This window comes from Argiope bruennichi, chromosome 2 (assembly GCF_947563725.1).
Source record: "Argiope bruennichi chromosome 2, qqArgBrue1.1, whole genome shotgun sequence".
Classification (NCBI taxonomy): Eukaryota; Metazoa; Arthropoda; class Arachnida; order Araneae; family Araneidae; genus Argiope; species Argiope bruennichi.
In genome coordinates this window covers 16802976-16827556 of record NC_079152.1, presented here as the reverse complement: position 1 = coordinate 16827556, position 24581 = coordinate 16802976, and the positions used below count along the sequence as shown (strand labels likewise).

Sequence of the window (24581 nt, the reverse complement as noted above, 5' to 3'; positions counted from 1 at the left end):
GATTTTGTAACTACAAATACAATTTTGTATCAAATATTTGTTTCAGTCGATTGAGAGAATCGTGTCTAAAGTATAAATTACTCACCTCATGCCAGTGTAAAATGACAAAAAAAATCACCAAGACTGACACAATAGATTCAGTAAATATACTGAATTACACCAAACATAATATATTTCGTAACTATTGTACATCAGAGCCATGCAAGGCATTGTCGAACATGACAGGTTTAGTAGAGAATATGCGAGACAGTTTTGAGGAAACCACTTGCACTGATTGTTCCTTGATTTTAATGCTATGAAACATTTTTAGATATTAAGATATTTTTAATTGTTTAGAAATAATCCTCAAAGAAAGCATCTGCGTGGGTCAATCTTTTATTTTTAACTTTAGGAGGCTTATATTTGTAAAAGAATGTCTAAATATGTATATTATTATCAAACAGATTATAAAAGCCCCTGAAATGAAATAGTAAAAATTTAAAGAAATATACTTATGATAAATACTCAATGAGGAAAATATGATAAATACTCTATGAGGAATATTCGCATTTTGAATCATTCAGATTAATGCGAGTGAATGTTTTAAAAGCGTCATTGTTAATATTTTTAAATAGGGTGAAACATAATTTTGCCAAATATACTGTATTTATATATTTATCAAAATGAGATAGTAAATTAAATCATAGACCTCAGTATTAGAAAAACCGTCTATTTAATTAAATCTGAAATATAAAATATTTTTGCTGTATATTTCCTAAATTTAATTAGCGCCATCTATTCATTAATTTCATAAACTCATTTTTTTTTTTTTTAAGTTTTAGACAAAAAACGATTTATATGCTTGATAATATCAATATTCGTTTTTTATATTTGTCATCCAAAAAATATTTTACAATAAAACAATAATTTTGATAGAATTTCGATAATCATGTACTTTTTTTTTTTCAAATAAGAATTATTCGGAGGTACACTGAATTTTCGCAAAATCATTAACTTGTAACTTTTAAAAGATAGAACATGCATTTATGAATTGATATTAACGTGCTTGAAATTATTAACCTTTTCAAACCTGATAGATTTTGGAAAATAATTTTTTTTAAAATTTATTAAACTGTTATGGCTTTGCAACAAACCTAGTAGACATAAATTATATCTTGTACCTATTGTAATTATATACACTAACTTTATTGATAAGGTTTCTTTAAAAATCGTCAAAGATCCTGAAAGAAAGAGAAAGTCTATATCTCCAAGTTTATTCTAATAAATAGAATCCAATTCTTATACGACATTTTTTTGTTTTGAGAATTTATAATACTAATCCACAAGAGAATCAAAACTTAATTCAAATATATTGTATCAAAAAATAATACATTAATAGAAGGCATCCAATTAAAACATATCAATGCTGTCTTTTTGAGTATTCATTTAACTAATATTTTTGACATTCTATTCAAGAAGTTCGCTATTTCATTTCCTTACAATTGAGAAAAAGTTTTATCTGGAACGGATATCAATTTCACGGAAATTCATTGACTCATATTCAAGCAATCATTTGATTATTTAATAAAATTTATAATTTGGATTTTAATGTAATAATTTTATACGGAGGATTATTTTACTTATCACGACAATTGAATTTTAATTAAAGCTTTGAAAAGCACTGGAAATTAAATATATTTCGATTAAGATCAAACGATTATTGATTGAAAATAGCTCTGTTAAGTGTTTTAGAAAACTAGAAGAGAACATACTGTTACCAGTTTTTTTTCGGTCACAAAATGAAGAAATAAGTTACAAAAAAACCCCGTAATAATTATCTTTTATGTCACTCTTTAGTATACTGTCTTTCGTAAAATATGTTTGGGAATATTATAATTTTAGTAATAATGAATGCATAAAAAGGAAAAAGATGGATGTCATATGTATAACTCTAATATTTTATCTTAAAATTTAGGCAACTTTGAAGAGGAAACTATTTGCTTTTAAGAAACCAAATACTTTTACAAAAACTGCTTAAAAGAGCAAAAGGAGGAAAAGGTCTAAAAAGCTGAAGTTAATAGAAACTCATATGGAAATGATTATTGTAAAATCTCATTTGCTTAAATAGATGCTACAGTATAAAAAAACCTTAGTTTGTAATAAGCTCAGAGGAAATAGATTGGTTTTATAGTATACTTATCCTTAATTGTACCTTCGTTAAAATTTGAAGAAGTTTATTCTGAATTTTATTTAGTAAACTTTTCAGCTTTGTTTTTAATTAAGGTTTTTCCATAAAATTGCATTTATTCATAAGGTAAATTTTTACTATTATAAACTTATTAAAAGTTAAAAAAATGGTAATAGGGGCTATAGTTAGCAGTCTATGATACATTCTGAATACTTAAAAATAAATATAGCTCTTAATTGTATGAAAGCAAAATAGGAAACAACAACAAATTTGTATTAAGATAAACTTGAATTATTGATCTATATTTAGATATGAAAATTGATTTTAAATATCTTCATACAAATATCTACTTAAGAAAGATACACAAGATGAATTTAGATACGAAAATTCATTTCCGAAATTTAATTCTAATTTGATGTTTCCATTTATTGTATAAAATACAATAAATTAAACTTCAACTAATGCTTTCTTAAAATAAAAAAAGTAATAAAATTTGACATAAATTTAAATAAATGTTGTTATTCCATCTATTTTCGATAAAAATATGAAATTGATTAGATTTTGAATAAACTATGCTTGTGCTTTTTTTGTTTTGATATTAACTTAGAAATCAATAACAAGCAATGGAATTTCTTTTCTGTGAAATGAGTTTTCTAGTTTTTCATTGCATTTCTTCGGTTTGATTTTTATATATAGCTGTCTTATCCTGACAAACGCAATATTTCCGATGGAACCTATTCGTAATTCTTGAAAAGCAAAATATTGAATTTGAAAACGAAAATTAAAAGCTTTCTTTCAGATAAATTTAATTTCAGAAGAAGCATACCGGAAGCAAAAATAGAACACAGGAATATGAAAAGAATTTCATTACAAGTCCAATCACCGAGCACTTTTTACGAAAATTTTGCAATATTCCAAGGCAATAACGGCGACAAGAAATTAATACTTCAAAAGGATGCTGCATAGTTTTTCTTTTTCTCATTTTTTTTTAGTGTTACCGTTAACTTGAAACTCATTTTCTGCTGAGATGAATTAATAGTAAAATGTGTTTTGCACTTCAGAAAGCGCTTTTATTTATTTTAGGAATGAAAAGGATTTTATTAAAATATTTTCCGCTTGATGTTGCTGAAGATAAACATTTTCCTATAAAGATAGCTCATTTTATCTTTTTTTAGTTGTTGTTGTTGAAGACATTTTTACTCAATTAACGCTAGCACAGGGAATGCCCTGATGTTAAAAGTTCGATGTTCCCTCAAAATAAATTAAAATATAAAGAAAATTCATTGCAGGTAAAAAAAATGAAAATGACTAAGCTAATTATTATTATTAGAACAAATCTGATACATTATTTTAGGAAAAATATATATGGTGTATTTATTAAAATCCTATATATATATAATCAATTCTAATAATTATAATTTTTATAAAATTATTATAATAATTTACTTTTCGTGTAAAATAAAAAAAAATCTATAAAAGTATTTTTCTTTTAGAAAGTATGAAAATGTTCTGTGACCGTAATTTTTTTTCTAATTTGCAAACGTTGTGGTGGAAACTTTGTGTCAATTTTGTGTCAAAATTTATAAGCAAGCGAATGCCTTCTAAGCTTTTAAATTCATTCTTCTTTCTTTTTAAGAAGTAGTTTCTTTTCCAAAGAGTGTGCTAAATTTCTCAAAATTAAGCATAATACTATCTTATCACTTTATAGATATTTTTACTACCTTGTTCAAACTACTAACTCATATGAGAGAGCTAAACATAATGTTAATCTGCTGCCATTGGCGACAAGCTGATTCAGCCGGTATAATGATTGTGTATGTTTATTACAATTATAGTTCTTATGCATTACTTAATGTATATCATTCCCCAAGTAGCATATTCTAAAACTTTAAATTGTGACAGATATTAAAGTCGTAACATTTGAATAGCTTTTCTGTTCTCTGAGTATATAAACCATTGTGATAAAGTCCCATAAATCATAGTGCTATTATAAAATAAAACAGTTTGCAGCGGCCAAACAGGCGACAAATGACTGTTTGTTTCGCCAACTGGCGATAAGCATCAATCATACCAATGGAGATGAACTTTGCTCTCCAACGAATACGAGTGACTCACTTCCTGCCTTCGCCAGCTGGCTTAGAACTTCTGCCTCACTTCTGGTCGATGGAATTATGGCCAATGTATCATGGTTTATATTTGTTAATTTAATTTGTAATTAAAATTTATTTTTGTTATTTACATGGCTGGCAGTTTTCATTAAGTAAAAATGTTTTAATACTTTAATTTAAAGTAAATTTGGCAATGCGTGTTAAACCACGCACCAAAAGTTCGATAATATGGCTGCCAGTTTTATTTGTGCTGTGTCTTCACTTTCTTATATTAAATATTAAACAAAAGTATTCTCCAATTTTAAACAAAGGAATTAAACACATATACTTCCTTCCATTCCAAGGAAATTTAGAAGTTTGATGAAAATGTGAGAATGTTTGAATTTTAGAACAATAACTAAATTTGTTGTTGAAAATAATAGGAAAGTTTTTATGACAATTAATCTGGTATCATTAAAAAGATTTTTCTGCTTTAACATAGCTTTGCTTTAGCATAAAAATAAGATTTACACAACAATATTTTTGAGAGTTGTTATGGAAAAGATCTAAAAAAAAACTCACTTAATTTTTAAACAATAAATATTTTTTTAAAATATGTCTAAGGTGAACATTTCCCATCTTCGAAATTATTAAAAGGTCTGCCTGCTGAGAACTCAAACGACTTTATATCTAATTCTCCAAAATCTTAAGTAAATTTAATAAATTAAGTAAAATCTTAGAGAAGGAACACAAGGCAATACAAACAATCAGAAAGCCTTAAGAAACCAAGAATCTTAAGCTACTTTTATTTAGAAATAAATAAAAAATAAATTAAATTATGTTAATTGAATTTTTACTTAAAATTTTAATTAATTAAAAATAAAGTCAAACTTTTAACTTCTGATTTTTTTTTTATTATGCGATAACTTCCGAAAATACCACTGAAGAAAAATAAATTTTCCAACATTTCAAAATTTGAAAAAATTGATTTTTTAATTACGGAAATGCAATAGTTTTAATAATGTCAATAGACTTCCATTGTTGAAAATTAAAAAAAGGATTCTTTTGAATATCTGAGCACTTTACAGTAAGCATGAAGAAGAGAAAATACAACACTACTAAATTTAGAAGATAGATGAAATGTGTATACTAGCGTTATGATGTCAGGAACTGGTTTTAATTAGAAAAGTTCATTTATACAATGAATAGAAGAACATAAGACTATTAAATTAACACGGCTTTCATATTTGACAATTTGATAGAATCACGAGCAAAAAATTCATCTAAATGGTTTGTTTGATATTAAAAATTGAATTATAATCAGTATTCCCAGCAAACCAGTTAGACACCAAAAGCAATTAAATCATATATAATGCTTAACTTTTAATTTGATGATCATATATATATTGCTTTAATTTGATTTTGATGATTGAATAGATCGTCGCTTTGATCTATATTATTTATTACTAATGAATGGGAATTAAATATTTTGTTTAAATTAAAATGTCTTCGCTGTTTCTATACACACGTTGGAAGCATTTTCAATAAATTATATAAATGTAAAGAGACAATTTTTTGGTGTTTCCAAAAATAACTTTATATATATGTAATTTGCATGAAAATTATCATAAAAACAATACGAAAATAAAAAAAAAAGAATATCTTAATATTTATTTTTTATTTTTTTAAAGTATCGGAAACAAAAACTTTCAACTGAATTTCCTTAACATTGATTTGGTATTTTTTTTTCTTCGCATATGTATTATTATGTTATTTTTAAATCCAGTTTCGTTCATTAAAATTGCAAGTAATGCATCGTCAATATGGAGGAGAAAAAAAAATGTATTATCAAAAAGTGTCTCTGTCTTTTTTTAGAATTTGAATTTATTATTAATTCATAAATTTAATTGATAATTGAAAGAAGGAGTAAACTTGTGATCAAGTCACCTAAACAGATGTGATTTTTAGTGATTAAAATTAAATTAATGTTTTACCTAATATTGGGTAAAACATTAATTATAACTTGATAATTTTTATAAATGTATAGTTTTTTACAAATCTACTTAAATTATTTTAATTCCAAAAATAATTCTATGTGCTCGTTACTTTAATATAACTATCATACCCAACTTAATTTCTATTAATTAAATTAATTAATTAAATTAATTTAACTTAATTTCTATTAAAATATCATTATTCTAAGCGCTCCAGTAGCAATTTCCGTTTGCGTTACTTTAAATGAAATCTAGTGTATTTAAATTCACTTCAAAGAAAATAAAACGTCTTTGTATCTCAACAAGTTACTGCTCACAAAATGTTAATTATTTCGTTTATGGAGGCAATTAGCATTTCGCATCTGTCGTAAATGGACTGAAATTTTCTAATATGTCTCTTAGAACTTAACATGGTAACTTAGTTAAAATAATAAGTGCAGATTACTCGATTGGAAATTTACCACTCAAGTGATGTCGTTTGAAGAAACAGAGCAATTAAATAATGAATACCATAGATGAGTAGATAATTCTTTCTAAACTCAAAGAATATGTAGTAAATATTAAAAATCAATGTTTTTTAGAAAATTGAGAGGAGAAGTAAGTATTTCAGAAGATATATTAAAATTAATATATTGAATTTATTACCAGAGGGTTAAAAGAATGCGTAAATGCAAATGTTTCTAGCATTTTAATATTTAAGTTTCTATTATTTCATTCATTATCTTTTACTGGCGAAAAAATAGATTTTAGAATGTAAATATTATTATTATATGCATGTATGCATACAAAATAATATTCGCATGTATGTAAATATGCAAGTGCATATATTATTTTTCTAATATAAGTGAATGCATACAGGATGAGCACAAAATTAGTGCTATGTTACACTTTGAGTGATAATAGAATACCGGCCATAAGAAAACCATGATGATAGTATGGGAATGTTTTTATAGCATTTTCTAAATTTATTGGTCGCTTTAAAAATTCGATTACAATATTTATAATTTACTAAAGTATACATTTTTGTATATATACAGATTCTGTACAAATTAATGTGAACACATTTAAAAGGAGTCTATCACCTGCTGATAATCAGATTGAAGTATTTCATTATATCATAGATAAATCATGTACACACAATAGGTAAATGATGTGCACGGAATATGTTAGCATAATTGTTAAATCATGTTGAAGCAGTTGTTAAAGCGTGTGTTCATAATAAGTAAAGCATGTGTGCACAATATGTAGGCAAATCACGTACAGACAATTGTAAAGAAACCACACATAATATTTTCTGGCAGATATTACAATATCAGATTAGAAAAATTTACAAGATACATGATTGTTAAAGCGCGTATTGTTATATGTGTATATGATAAATGAAAACAAAAAGACTTTAAGGGTGTGCAAAGAGTGCAGGATTGGCCACCTGTGACTAGATGTAATAATTAAATGATTTCAAACAAGTATATTTTGAATAGTTAGAAAAACATTTGGAATAAATTTTGGATGTGTATCGATACTTTATAATTCGCAATAGTCAATCAAATATGACAAATTAAAAAAAAAAAATGAGAAATTCAAAAAAATGGTATGAAGGTCAATTAAAAATAGTTATACTCTTCCTTAAAAATTTCTAATGAAAGGCTACTTTTAAGAAACTTTGGGGCATATTTCGAATGTTTACCTGTAATGTCTGGCTTAGAAGTTTTCAATAGAGAAGTCATACTTCTGATTCTCCGACCCGCCATGAAGGCACACGGATTTAAATCACAAAACTGAATGACCGGACCTGCCGCAACAGCATCACTGGCAAGAACTGTGGTTGAGTCCTAAGCGCCATCACCGGTCACGATACAACCCTCCCCGAAGGAAGTACGTCCCGTCATCGATGGGAGGAGTCAGATCCCTCACCTATTTGTGTACCCTCCAGGGTGGGGAGATCCAATCACCATGCCGGAAGCATCTCATCCTCACCGGGGGACGCTTTCAATAGGTAAATCAACCGTAAAAAAGTCTAGTATTTGCAAATGACGCCTGAATTGTTTCTTATGAGTGATCTGATGAACGTAAAATCCATCGGGGTCAAATGTCCTTCCCCTGGATTTAACTCGCACCAGTTAGGAGGGGGGAGGGGTGCTAGCTCAAGTGTTGTCCTCGTCATCTGAACGTGGCTCAAAATTACGAATTCCATCCCCAAATAGTTCTAGTGTTGCTTTAAAACGGGACGTTAATATAACTGAACATGTGCTTAAAATTCATGAACTGTATGGTGAAAATGCAATGTCATATCAAGCCATCATGAAGTGGTGCAACTTGTTTGGGAATACTGATGATACTAAGTTTAAGAGAAAGACCACCAACTTCAACAACTCTGAGATAATTGCTGAAGTGAATGACTTGAATGGAATTCCTTAGCAGAAGGCATAGATAACACCTCTGCTACGCCTCGACAAATATTTAAGTAATAAAGATAATTATGCCGAAAAAATTTTCCATGGAAATTTGTGATAAAGATTCAAATAAAGTTATAATAAATTGTCAATACTGTTTTCTTAAACATTGCAAGTTTTTTTTTTTTCTGATCCTCATATTTATTGCAGCTTTATTATTTCTATGTGTATTTCTTTTTCTCAGCAAATGCAGTTGTCTCTATGGAATCGAAAAAATAGTCGTATGCACGTCAAGGCCACAATATATAATCTATTATGAAATTGCATGCACATTATAATCGCTAACTGACTACTCCAACCCGGCCGTAGGCACATGGATAAAACTGAATGACCATATCACCGAGAACGGGAAATGTAAATGTGTCCTAAAGGCCATCACCAGTCACTATCCAACCCTTCCCTAGGGAAGTAAGCTTCATCATCGACGGAAAATAGCGAACCCTCATTTCTTTTAATTAATACCTGTCAGGACTGCAAGACCACCATACCGGAAACTTCTCATCTTCATTTTTGAGGGGCCTTCCCCTGTGGATACACAGTATAAAGAATACGGCATTTTCAATTTCGATACTAAAAGGAAAACCAAATTGACAATTTGAGAAGTACAGGTATTAAAATATATTTGTAGCCAACGAACACAAACATTATCGGTGGGAATTATCATGCTTTAAAATTTAAGTTCCTGAATCGGCTCATAAATCCTGAATAATGTTCCATAATGTTGTCAATCGGCGGAACCCATTATTTTGCCTAAACATTATTCCTCGGACAGGTGCCCGTATTTTCATGATCAAAACTACTAGATGATCTCTGCTAGAATCTGCTAGAATTTATTCAAGAATTTGACAAAAATATTAGGATGTTGCCAATGACCTTCACAATCTCCTGAGTTGAAACTTTATGGGTCATTTGGATCTTAAAAATAGAGCATTTGCCAATTAAAATCCCTTTTGAGGTGGAATCTGAAGATTTAATGCATTGATCACAATTTTACCATTAATTTCTAACTCAGTCATGTTTATTTAATTTTAGATTTTATTTAATATTTTCAGATTGCGAACAGAATTGTTAATTGTTATGAATATATATATATATATATATATATATACCATACCAAGATTGTGTAATGTTCCCTATGTATATAGTCCTTCGCTAAAATATATAAACTTATTTTATTTAAAAAACATTCAAAAATTCTTATGATTTCCCTATGAAAATTTATCAAAATGTTTATTTGATTATGGAGCATCTTTTAACAAAATGTTTCGAAATTTCAAGTTTTTCAAATTGACTGGGGCTGATTTTATTCAAAGTTCCCTTTTCATTGTTGCCTGTTGATTTTCTGCAAGTGTAACTACATATTATTTGAGATTTCAGTGAAAAATAATTAATTTAATTTATTTGGTTATATTAATATGTAAAAATTTTTTTTTCAAAATTTTTGATTATTCAAATTGATAGAAGCTATTTTTGTTGAAAGTTCACTCTTCATTGATTCCTGCAGATATTCTACAAAAGTAACTAGACATTATTTAAGATTTAAGTAAAAAAACTAAATTAACTTCATTTGATTAAATTAAAATTACCATATTTTTTTTTTCTTTTCGTAATTTTTGACTTTTTAAATTGACTGACGCCAATTTTTTTAAAAGCTCACTTTACATTGGTCCTGCAGATATATTACAAAAGTAACTTTATATTATTTGTGATTTAAGTAAAAATAAATTAGCTTTATTTCATTACCTTAATATGTTTACATTTTTTTGATATTTTTTATTTATCAAATTGTTTGAGGCTAATTTTTCATTTGTCAAATTGATTGAGGTTTATAGTGTTGAAAATTAACTTTTCATTGGTTCCTGCTGATATTTTAAAAAACTAACCACATATTATTTGAAATTTAAGTCAAAAAAATTAATTAACTTTATATGATTCAATTAATATTGTTAACAATTTTTTTTGAAATTTTTGATTTTTTTCAAATTGATTGGGGTTAATTTTGTTGAAAGTTCACATTTCATTGGTTCCTACATATATTATACAGAACTAATTATATATTATTTGAGATTAATTAAAAATTAATTTGATAAAATATTTTATACAAATAAGATTAGTACTGTATCCTCAAGCATAAGTAAACGCATCTAGGAATCTTTTCTGCTCCCACATGTGATCCGATCCCAGATTTTTGTTTCGAGAAAGAATGACAATATGTATGAGAAGACAAAGTAAAAAGAAGAAAGAAGAGAAGAAAGGGTATTTTACCCCTCGCATAAATACAAAAGAAAAGCGTCTTATCTGTGAAGAAATGCAAGGAGGAGAAAAACTATGCCATCATAAATACGGATATAACGCGGTTGTTTTTGCTTGCAATTTTCACGCATCACTGCACGTGGTATAAAAATGGAATCCGTTACCGTAATATCCAACAGAAATAGATGAGTCCTAAGGACATTTTCTCTCTGGGAGAGAGGTATTTCGCACATTTCTTATTCCCTTCCTTCCCTGGTCATTCAAGTTCACTGGTTTTTTCCTGCTTTTCTTCTCGAAAGATATTTCTTTAAAATATTCTTTGATTTATTTTGCAGCATTCTTCCTTTAAAATAGACACGTCTTTTTCTCTTCAAGTAAAAATAAAAAGAAGCGAAGTTTTTTTTCTTCTTTTTTTTTTGCCTCCAAACTGACAATCTGTACAGTTTCAGGTTTCAATAAAACCGCACGTTTCCAGGAAACAAGTTCTATAAAGGCACATAAACCATTATCAAAGGTTTTTGGGAAAATTTCACTCTTTGTGCGTGTTCAAGTTGGAGACCTTTCTTATTATTTATACAATTCCGTTTTTATTATTATGGATGCACTTTTCCGCGGGATTTGAGTTTTATTTATTTCGTGTCGGTGTCTTCTTCTTCTTTTTGTTACTCGTGTTTTGCCGTTTCGGGAGGTTATTACTTTCTGGTAAACACTGACTTTGAAAATTCACAAGTGATAAAGAGGATCAGGACTTGAGTCTTATTTCGAAACTGGAGAAATGCAGAGGGAATCAATAAAAGAAGCAAAAGTTTTATGGTTAAATACATTTACTCCCTGGAAGGGATGAAAACATTCGGAAGTTTCTTGGCAAAAACAAGGAAGCACTTCTAGGAAAGTTTATACCATACGAATAAGTTATTTTATAATTTTTTTACATTAAATTAATATTTTACAATATATATATATATATGTATATATATATCAAGTACTCCTCACCCTTATATACATGTGGTTATTAAAATAATAGAAACACATGTGAAAAAAATGAAATTTTTGAATGCGCTTCGTAAGCATTAAAATATAATAATAACACCATTTTTTATAATTAGCAATATATAAATTCTGCTAGTATGTGTTAGCTTTATTGAAGTTCTATAATTCTTGGATTTTTTTTCTTCAAAAGTTTAAAATGTCGGATCTCTCAGATTTTCAAAGAGGCCAAATTGTAGGAGCCCGTCTAGCTGGAACAAGTATGACCAAAACATTCCAACTTTGAGGCATTTATAGTGGTACGGTATCTAAAATCATGACAGCAGACACATAGCGTGGCAAGACAAGCTCAGCAAAGCAAAATAGTGGGAGGAAAGAGAAGCTCAGTGAAAGAGACCGACGGGTATTGAAGCGGATTGTAATGTCTAAAAAGCGAACAACTGCTGCAAAAGTGACCGCAGAGCTCCATACCCATCTGGATTCTCCAGTGTCAGTGATTGCATTTAGAAGGAAACTTCATAAATAGAAAATTTATGGCAGAGCAGCAATTCCCAAGTCACTTGTCACAGATGTAAATGCCATCTACAGTGGTGTCATACTCACAAAACCTAATAGATTGATAAGTGGAAGAAAGTAATATGGTCTGACGAGTCGCGTTTCACATTTTTCCCTACAACAGGACAGGTAGAACACCTGGAGGACACCTGCACAAGCGTATGATTGTGATTGTCCTCTTCTAACTGTCAAGCATGAGGCTGTCATGATATGGGCAGCCATGTCGTGGTTTTCTGCTATCCCAACTGAAACCCTGAAAGAAAGGATCGCTGGGAAAAATTTTGGATGAATTTCAGCTGTTCAAGTCCATCCTATGATGCAAACTTTGTTTAATGCAAGAGATGGAATTTTCCAAGATGATTATGCGCCTATCTATGCAGCGAGACTTGTTAAATCATGGTTTGATAAACACCAAGATGAATTTCAACATCTGCCTTGGTTCGCAAAGTCACCCGACCTCAAATTTTCGGACGAACCTGGTAATTTTCAACCGCGGTCAGATGACAAGGATGACACCTGAGGTAACACCCTCTCGAAAAATTCCGCTCCAAACCAGCTGGAGGAAATTGGCCCCGACGGATTTAACTTGTAACGGACCCACCTACATGACGATTCCTCGGTGTAATCTAAGCTCGCATTTGAAACCCTCCGGTTGCGAAGTCGTGACCTTACCTTCAAGCCACCATGCCCACATGCTGTTTCTAAATACGAGATGAGAATACATTATCCATGATAGAAGATAAAACGATAATACGGTTCTTATCACCTGAAGTTGACTTTGTGAGCAGGCTTTTAAATCCTCTGAGTTGGAAGCCAAGGTTCTTCTATCAAGCCTTTGTAACCTTTTTTCTTTTGAACTGAATATTATGAACAATTTATGCAGAATATTTGTCCCTGGGACTTAAAAGAAATAAATAATATATATATATATATATATATATATATATATATATATATATATATATATATATATATATATATATATATATATATATATATATATATATATATATATATATATATATATATATATATATATATATATATATATATATATATATACCTGCTTCTTCATGAAAACTTCATTCAAACTTTGAAGTAAATCAACTTCATATTTTCTTCGTAATATAATTTTGAGTTTGTTTTGCAATCCATGCAACCCAAGATCCTCTAAATCAGAAGGAAAAAAAATGCACGATAAATATATCGTGAACACTAGTCTGGAACCCCTTGACATTTCCAAGAATTGATAAATAGAGTAACTTCAAATTCTACTTTCAATTCTAACTAAATTACTACAACTTTGAAGTATTTTCTTTGAATCCAAGTGGAATATCAGAAGAAACCATGTATAAAATTCTTTGACTTTTCAATAAAGTATGAAAATTTTATTGCCTGCAATGTTTCTTCCTCTGAGAAAGAAAATGTTTAAGAATTATTGAAGAAGAATTGAAAAAGACTTTTTTTTGTCAGAAATTTGAATAATATCGCAGAATAATGCATAAATTTAAAACCTGACTTAATAATCTCGTTCTTTTAGAATTACTTGCCTTAAAAACTAGAGAAACTTCATATATGTTTCTATTAAAAAGCATTAATGCTGAGAATCCTTGCCTTATCTTTCGAATTTAAGATTATTTACATCAATTTAAGACTCTTTTATTAAAAGTTAGAAAAACGAATTTCATTTGTTTCTAAAACACCACATAATTATTTCGTTTCTATTTTAAGATAAATATTAATTCAAGGTCTTTTTAAAAGTCAGTTCATTGGTTCAGAATTACAATTTTTAAATCTTCATAATTTTTTTCGAAGAAAAATATTTCATCACCATTTTTCTAGTTAGAAAAAGGTTCTATCTACGCCGAACTGTCACATGGTTAAGGTAATTAAGATTTGATAAATTACAAATAAAATATTTATATCGTGAAAGAAAATTTGAAAATTTTTAACTAGCATAGAATACTTTAAAACCAGTAATATAAATACTATTTTACTATTAAACTAATTACCAAAGTTTATTATCTTCTCATTGAAGATATTCATAATACAGAATTTGCTGAAGATATGGACAAACTTGTGCCATGAAAATAAATGATGTATGTATAAGAAATTTTTCGAGAATTGTACTTTCAATGACAGCAACCTACAACATTAACAAAACACTTTTTTTATTAACATAATTGTGTTAGTATCCAAAATTCTTGCAATTATGTTTTTATGATTAATATTTATTTGTAGAAAATTGCAAAAAAGGACAATTAAAATGTAATGTAAAATCAATATGCATGTGCAACATATATATGCGTGCGTATAAAAGTGTACAACAAAGATAAATTATTTGATGATTGTAGCATATTATAAAATTGGTGAAGATGATTGCATAAAAAATAGAAAGATGAATGTAAAAAAATATTGTAAAATACTACAATCATACTTAAAAGCTGATAATAATTTACTACAAAATTATAATGCAAGTGATGTATACTGCAAAAATCAGATACATAAAGTTCGAATCAGTCATTAAAATATACTTTTATTTAATGAATCAATGATTCGTTCCCAATTTACAGAACGATGCAGAAGTTACACTGAATTCATCTTATTTTTCGACACATATTGCATTTCTAATCCTTAAGAATAAAGTTATTAATAGAGAACTACCTGCACTACGAATTTTGCTGGCTTTGAAGAGAAGTACAAAGACAGCCAAAGCGACCAGAGCCAGGCCGCTTTAAAATGAATTTTACAAGATAATAATTCATATTGTTTTGCAAGAAATCTTATTGAATATTTAAGATATTTCTTATATATTCTTACAGAATATATAAGAAATCGAGTTTCCTGCAAACTACATGCTATTAGCTGACTTTATATACCATATTTATTTTTTGTAGATGCTTTTCTTTTCCCAAAATTGAAAAAGGGGATGGAATTAAATTACTATCGCATTTTACCGACGTTTTAGTACTTTTACTATAGAAGGTCATTGAACGAAACGATTTTCTACGTCGCATATAAGACGTGGCATGTACACTGGAATCGCTGATTTGTACAGGAGAATTTCCGCAAAATTACTCCTGTAAGCTCATACAAATTACTCCTGTAAGCTCACATAAAGCTTCCTTGCATTTGTGATAAATTTATTGCTTTATAATAAATGCAAGGAAGTTTAGCCCATTGCTGTTAAAAGAAGAAGTCTTAAAACGATTTGATAGTATTGTATGGATGTTATATTTTTGAATAATCCTTATATCTTTAATTTTTCAGTTTTGAAATAATCTCTCACATATAATATATGAAATAATCTCTCATATATAATATAATATATGCAATAATCTCTCATATATAACATAATATATGCAATAATCTCTCATATATAACATAATATATGTAATAATCCCTCATATATAACATAATATATGCAATAATCTCTCATATATAACATAATATATGCAATAATCTCTCGTATACTTCTCATATATAATATATGAAATAATCTGTCGTATATTTTCTTCGAATTTTTTATTGCAAATAAACATTATAATGTAAAGCAATATAGTATTTTGTGTTTGTATTAATTCGGATGTTTTATTGCAGGAACAACAAATGAAGTCGAGCCAGAATTTGCAGAACCCATTCCTAACATCACAATTCCTGTGGGGCGAGACATACAACTGCCGTGTATAGTCGACAACTTGGGCTCCTACAGAGTAAGTATTCAGTTACAATGTTATTTCATTCATTCATTTTTATTTGCATATTTCGACCTACATAATTTTAAGTGTCCAGCAAGTGTCCAAATTTTTATAAATGTATTTAAGATAAACAAAGAAATGGAAATATTAAATCAAGCTATAAATTATAATTAAAACTTTATTTATTATATTTTTTTCATTTTAATTCAGAAAAAAGTAATTAAAATTATAAGTAATTATATAGTAAATAATTTAGCATAAAAATGGATATCATGTTTGGTTTTTATCAAATTTACTGAAACTTTTCGGAAATATACTAATATTCATATAAGAATGTTTGATTTAAAATATTAATAAGCACTGTATTAATAATTAATAATTGCTGATTAACAATGATTTATTTTGATGATACGGACGATAATTGAAGTAAAGAAGGGTGGAGTACATTCTTTATAAATGCTAAATAACTGTTTTAAAAAATAATCAAATAAAAATATTCAATTGATTTTCAGATTTTTCTAATAATATATAACAATTTAAAAATAGTTTTAAAGTCTGGGTAAACTGGAAATGAAGTGACTGTAAAAATAAAGGTGGTAAGAATATGTTATTAATACTATTAATACTGAATGTTTATGTTAAATGATTTTGTCTAATTTTTGGAAGATTAATATTTTCATTTTGCATGTTTGAAAATTTTGTAAAAAAAAAAAAAAAAAAAAAAAAGTGGTTGTTTTTAAGTAGCGTGTCTTTTTGCTTTTGTTTCTAAATCAATCAAATTTTTAAAAACTGCATACCTAAAAATTGGCTATTGACAATTAATAAAGGGAATGTGGTCATATATTTTTTTCCTTCATTTGTACGGAAATTTCAATCTTATATATTTACTATGAATATTAAATACATCTTTCGCAAACGATTGTCAAAAATGATAATTTTGAACGAGATTATAAGTACTTCAGTTATTTTATCATTTGAATTATTTTTATATTTTATGAGAGTAAATAGTTACGTTATTAATTTCTGATTTTGCCCTTTTAATAATGTTTTTATATGTATATTATATATATTATCCCAGAAAATTATACTTACTTAAAGTCTCGCTCTAACACCGGTACAGGTATGAAAAGAGAACGTCTAATATATTTGTCTTTCTCAGAAATATTTACAGACAGAAACTTTGTGATTTATGAAGGAGTGTGAGAAAAACATTTTACTTACTTGGCATTTTTCTCTATGGCAATATTTAGATGTTTAATGTTATGATGTTATTTAGATATTTATGGTAAGATATTTCAGATTAGATATTTAACTTTTGTGATTCTTTACTTTCCTTTCCTATAAATTCAAAGTGTTTTCATGCATTATAGTACTTTATTTGAAGAAACGTTGCTATTGGTGGCATATGCCCAATTGCAATAGTTAAGGAAATAAATATCTGTTTCACTCTTTGGGACACCTTGTATATAGTGCAGATATTGAAAAAAAATATCATGTAAACAGATTCTCTTATATAGTTTTATAAATGCATATTCATACTTTCAAAGAAATACATTCCTTGCATGTTGGATTTTTCTATATATAAAATTGAAATATTGGCTATTTATATTTTCAACTCATATTTTGTAGTAAGAACTTTAGCAAAATTCTCTTTGCCCTGTTTTTATCAATAAATTCCCAAGATATTTTATTCCATTGCCTTATTTCTATAGAAACGCACATTGCATTGCTTCGATTCCAGGCAATACTCCATTTTGTTATTACCTCCACCTACCGGATATCCCCGCAGTTTATTGTATCCGATTGAGTTTAGTTTCAGTCTTGGAAATTTGAAATGTTTTCAGATTTTCAGCTTAGCTTATATGTGAAGTTGAAGTCTAATCTATAAATGCTTTTCTCTATAATACTATTCCAGAAGATACATTGTAATACTGCAAAAATATCATTTTATTTCTATTGTATGGTTATAATCAGTACCCTATATTTAATTTTGTATTTATAACTTGCTAAAATCAGACAGTCAAAAATATACCAACACTTTTATTGGGATTGGTTTACTGTAAACTATTTCATACTTTACATTATCTTATTCTCTGCTAAGAATTAAAATATTACCACAGCATATAATAAACATTATATAATTAAAATCCTGCATGTAGAAGTATTAATTTTAACTAATTATAGATCCACTATCTCAATAAAAAATCAATTCATTACTCTTCACTATTTTTATCAGTATCATTTAACCCGTTAATGCCTAGGGCTCTCATTAAGGTCCATTAGTGAAATACAGAGTGTTCATTAATTATTGGCGCTGTTTCCGTACCTCATAACTTTCGAATAAAAAATATTACGCAAAAACCGATTACGTATTCGTAAATTAAAACTCAAAGAATTTTATTAATGATATTAAAGTGTAAAGCTTGCACAATTTGCACTTTGTAGGCATTCAGCTGAAGGTGATTATGTATTCGTAAATTACAACTCAAAGAATTCTACTTGGCAACAATGCGAGCTTAGCGCATTTGCTTTACACTTTAATATCATTAATAAAATTCTACAACTCAAAGAATTTCATTAAAGATATTAAAGTGTAAAGCTTGCACAATTTGCACTTTATAGGCATTCAGCTGAAGGTGATTATGTATTCGTAAATTACAACTCAAAGAATTCTACTTGGCAACAATGCGATCTTAGCGCATTTGCTTTACACTTTAATATCATTAATAAAATTCTTTGAGTTGTAATTTACGAATACGTAATCGGCTTTGCGTAATATTTTTTATTCGAAAGTTGTGAGGTACGGAAACCCCGACAATAAATAATGAACACCCTGTATTTATGTTAATATAGGATATTTATGTTTTCTTAAAATGATATTTTTGATCAGTGTTAAGAGAATCCTTATAAACCAGAAAAAAATTAGCGTGCCTGAATTTTTTTTGATTTTAATCACATGAAATTAATTATAAATATAGCTAGATATATAACCACATAAAGTGATTTATAAAACAAACTATGAAATTTGTTAAATAACATATGAAATTTTGATTTTGTTTTGGTAACTGCTTTATTTTGTAGAAGACACGAATTCAATTCATTCATTTTGTTTTTCAATTTCATGTGAGATTTGATGATACAAAGTGCAGTTTTATGCTTTCTTTTAATTTACTTTTTGCTTGCTTTTGACTTTTCATTCATTATAATCAACAGCAAGATGGGGTAAATTAGTAAATATTTTACATCACTTACTCATTATGAGCGTAAGTGTTTCTGACAGCCATACTTTAAAATGTTCGGTGAATTTGAACAGATGGGCGTTTTCGACTCCTTTAAACAGATGCATGTAGCGTTTTATATCTGTTCACTTGCTGAAATGTAAACATTATTTTGCACATATGTAATCATAAATACCAAGTTTCCACTTCACAGAAGAAAGTGGATATTTACTTTCCAAAATTTAGAATATTAATGAGAAAATAGTTCTTAATATATAGCGCATTCATTTTTTTATATTATTAAATTATTATTTAGCATTTTTAGATTTTAATTAAATAATAGATTTCTGTGAAATTTGGCATGTAGGAAATACATTTCAGTAAGATTTCATAACTTTATAGCTCATTCTGATATTACGAAAAGGTAACTATGTGAAGATTTCAACTAATGCCTAGAACCCAGATTACTGATTTGATCGACCAACTTTAAGAACTTTTGTGATTACTTTTGAAATTGCAGGCCTTTCTTCGAAATGTTTGACTTGCCTTTCACCGTAAATGATGAAATTCTAATCACTTTCATCGCTCGGTTTAGAAAATTACGAATAGTATTTTCCTTTTTCTTGTTCTTATGAAATACCTTTTTATGTTTTTAAGATTTTTGTTCCGTATTCCTCCTGATTTATCTTTATTTTCTCGTATACGAAGCACAAAAAGAGAAAATATTATAAATGGCGAAAAATTTCTACTTGAGATTTTGATGAACTACTCTTTCAGAAAAAAAACACATTTTTTTTTAACTATATCTGTCCAAATGTTCGTTTGCGTGTGTGAAAACGATAGTTCGAAAAACACTTTGAGCTAGAAGGATGAAATTTGGTACTTGAACATAAGCTTAATTTGTAGATTTCGATCAAATCTCATCACCATCTTATCAACATTTCTTACAATCTTATTAAATTTTAAACCAAATATGTCAAAAAGTTACCATATGTTTGTGTGTTTTTGTACTTTCACCTGCATTTAAAAGCAATAATTATTAAATGAAATGCTATAAACATATGCAATTCTGTATGTGATCTAATGAGCACAGTTGCAGTTACGTGTCAAATTTGGTATCAATCTTTCACGAAAAAAGCCTTACAAATTGATACTCTCTCTTGTTAGATACAGTAAAAAAGGCTCAATCTAAATTTCACAATTTTTGTTCGTCAATACTATACGAAACATTGTTGGCCTTACTCAGAATTAATTTTTTGCAGAGAGAGGAGGTAAGAACCTTTTTCAAGATATTTAAAAGATATATAAAAGTTTTTTTAATATATATATAAAAGATTTTATATATATAAAATAGATTTCAAAGGTATATAAAAGTTTTGGGAGACTGGAGAAAACTTAGGACTCTGGTTGGAAATGTGTTTATCTGCGAACAGTATAAGTGAAAAACGCTTTGAGCTAGATGAATGTAATTTTCTTTACAGACTTAACACTGGATTTGCATATTTCTATCAAATTTTATAAAAGAATATAAACGAATATAAACCATATAAACAAATTTATAAAAGACAAATATTCATGCGACCTTTTTGTCGCATGAATTTATATGTAAAGGTTACTATGATTTGTGGTCAAAAGTCAAGGTTTCAACTAATGTTTCCCAAAATGATATGCAATTTTTGCATGTCTTATGTCTATAAAAATCATGTTACTTATTTCTATATGGTTGTATGCGAATGATAAATCACAAATTTTCTACTCCAAGCAGCCGAAAGGCACATAAAAAACTTGAGCGTCTGTGCCGCCGCTATAGCAACACTGGCGGGAATTGTGGTTGAGTCCTAAGGGCCATCAGCAGCCTCGGTACAACACTTACCTAGGAAGTACTTACCATACCGGAAGCTTCTGATCCTCAATTATGAGGTGCTCCCCCTGTGGTAGTATGCGAATGATTATCAAATTGGTTGCCATTTTTTTGGAGCATATGATTAGTGGTTAAACTTAGCAAGGCCATGATAGTAAGCTCTAAAATCAGAGCTAACAATTTTTTTTTCTTATGACCTATGATGCCTTGATTGATTATTTATTATCTTAAATAAATCAAATCAACGCAATAAATACTGCTCATTCGTCATTATTATTATTTACATTATTCATTTGATTCTCTTAACGTAGAGTACTAAACTAATCGATGTTAATTATTGTGATGTCCTGAAAGCAAGGTCTCCTTCATGTGAATATGCAAAATCAATGAAACTGGAAAAGTTTATATAAACTTTATGCACAGAAATTTGAAACTATTTCCGTTTCAGGGCTCACTAAGTCTAAATCTACGGCCACAAACCAGAGAATTTCATTAGATAGAGTAAATCTCGATGCTGGTAATAGCGAGTTTCAATGTATAAAATTAAAAAATCAAAAGGCTAAATCACTTACAGTCCCGATGATGTAGAATACAGTTCCATCAATTCAAATCGCTCTCTCGTATTCCCGTACGACGCTTTATATTTGAACATTGAACTTAATTAAGTTGTTTGGTTTCAAGTATTCAATATGTACCAAGCCTTCAAACCATGCCGAACTCAGCTTCCATTTCAATTAAGCGTTGGCATTTCCTGATTCCGAAGCTACAACAAACATTTTGGGGTACTTGTGGGCTTACATGTATATTTCTACCTTTAGAGGAGCTTATAATTGCTTTTCATCTGCTGTCCCAGATAATATATATCAGTTAAATTGATGATCAACTGATCATTTCTCAAAAGATATCAGAGACTCGCCTTAACGCAAGTGACATATCTATAGCCCTGATTCAGTATAAAACCAAACCAGATGTTGACCTTGTGTCCCACAGGATCAACAACTTTTTGTCCGTTTTACGGCTCATTAAATTGTTTCAAGTAAAGGTAAAATACGATAGCCTCACATCAGTGAATTTCGTTCGATATAATAAATGTCAATGCTGATAATAGAGAGTTTAAATGTATCAAATTTAAAAAAAAATCAAAAGGTTACTTGCAGTTCCTATTATCTAGAATGCAATTCCGTCGACTCAAATCGCTTTCTCCGCATTCTTGTGCAAAAGTTTATATTTGCCCATTGAACTTAATTAACTGTTCGGTCCCACGCTTTCAATATCTATCAAGCTTTCAAAGCATGTCGATCTCAGCTTCCATCTCAATGAGCACGGATATATCCTCTGAAGCTAGAACAAACATTTCGGGGTTCATTTCTGTTTACATGTTTATTTGTATCTTCAGAAGCATTGATTTTCATCTGCTGTCCCAGATAATATATATCCGTTAAATTGATGATCAACTGATCATTTCTCAAAAGAGAAAAAAGACACACCTTCACACAAGTGACTTATCTATCGTCCTAATTTCTGCTTAAGTATTTATTTCTACTTTTAGAGGCGTTTGTCATTGTTTTTCATCTGCTGTCCCAGATAATATATATCCTTTAAATTGTTGATCAACTGATCATTTCTCAAAAGAGATAAAAGACGCACCTTAACACAAGTGACTTATCTATTGCCCTAATTTCTGCTTAAGCATTTATTTCTACTTTTAGAGGTGTTTGTCATTGCTTTTCATCTGCTGTCCCAGATAATATATATCCCTTAAATTGATGATCAACCGATCATTTCTCAAAAGAGATAAAAGACGCACCTTAACACAAGTGACTTATCTATTGTCCTAATTTCAGTTTAAGTATTTATTTCTACTTTTAGAGGTGTTTGTCATTGTTTTTAATCTGCTGTCCCAGATAATATATATCCGTTAAATTGATGATGAATTGATCATTTCTCAAAAGAGATAAAAGACGCGCCTTTTAGTTTAAGTATTTATTTCTACTTTTAAAGGTGTTTGTCCTTATTTTTCATTTGCTGTCCCAGATAATATATATCAGTTAAATTGATGATCATCTGATCATTTCTCAGAAGAGATAAGAGAAGCATCTTAACACAAGTGACTTATCTATTGTTCTGATTCAGTATAAAGCCAAAGCATATATTGACCATTCATTCCATACGATAGCTAACCGATACTCACATTATTACGGTACATCGTCATATTGATTCTTAATAAATTTATAATAATATTTTATTGAAGAAAAGAATTTATTTCTACGGGAAAGGATATTTATTAACTTTTCCTTTTGATTTCATTAAATTCCACTATTTGATTGATCAACGTGAACTATATTTAATTTCTCAAATATATTTCAAAATTATTTTATCCATTTCACATTCAAGATTAAATGACAAATTTTGCTTTTAGCAATATGATCGTCCGAAACTTATCATAGCTCATAAAGAATATGATCCTCACCGATCCATAATTCGTTTTCGCATTCTATTTTAGAGACTGGAAAAAGTGCTCGTACTTCAACTTTCCCATCCTTCTGCCATTTAATGCGATTCCGGTTGCCAATTACTTATAGAAACGGAAATCATCGCTGCCAGATATTCCACATTATGCATGGTCTACTTAACCCATCTTCGTTCCTGTCAAACAGCTGCTACTATTATTGATGCAATATTTCTTTCACTGATGTTATTATTACGGATTTAATCTGGTCCTCCTATATCTCTGTTTCCTCTCGGAATCGATTGGTCCTGATAACTTGATCCTCCGGATTTTCAATCAGGCGTAATGCATTATTAAAAGAACTCAGGATATATATTGCCCCCCAGGAAAATACTTTGCTTAATGAACGCTCAGCCCATTCAGATGTTCGTTCAGGCGTGAGCACAAGGCTCTACTCAGGTGGGCGCACGCTGATGGGTCGATGAAGGACGAGAAAGGTAAGCTGATTTTAAAAATACAGAATAAAACGGGTTACAGCCCATTGGAGGCATGACTGAAGAGCTTTTCCTTAACTCAAGATCACCATCGATTTTCTGTTATTCCGGATCTTTAAAATGGGACTGAAAGGTCAAGAACTAATGTGTTAGGCAGTTTCTGAAAGTCTTTGTATAAGTGATAGAATATTTGTTTCTTTTTATATAGTTATTTCTTTTAAAATTAACTCTTATAAAACTACTTACTACACATTATCTACATATATAAAAATATATTATTTTTCAACCTACATTGAATTTTAAATTTCATTCATACATTTATTATTTTAGTTCGCATTGATTTGTTTAGTAAAAGTGATATTGTA

The 24581-nt window shown here is 28.8% G+C and overlaps 1 protein-coding gene across 3 annotated transcripts in view; it reads left to right on the top strand.

Moving 5' to 3' along the window:
- Positions 1 to 24581, top strand: part of LOC129960004 (lachesin-like) — a 403008-nt gene that overhangs the window by 265916 nt on the left and 112511 nt on the right. For all 3 annotated transcript variants that reach the window (XM_056072997.1, XM_056072989.1, XM_056073007.1), the window contains one exon: positions 16097 to 16209. In XM_056072997.1, the coding sequence (XP_055928972.1) occupies positions 16097 to 16209 (113 nt within the window). The remainder of the gene's footprint in view (positions 1 to 16096; positions 16210 to 24581) is intronic.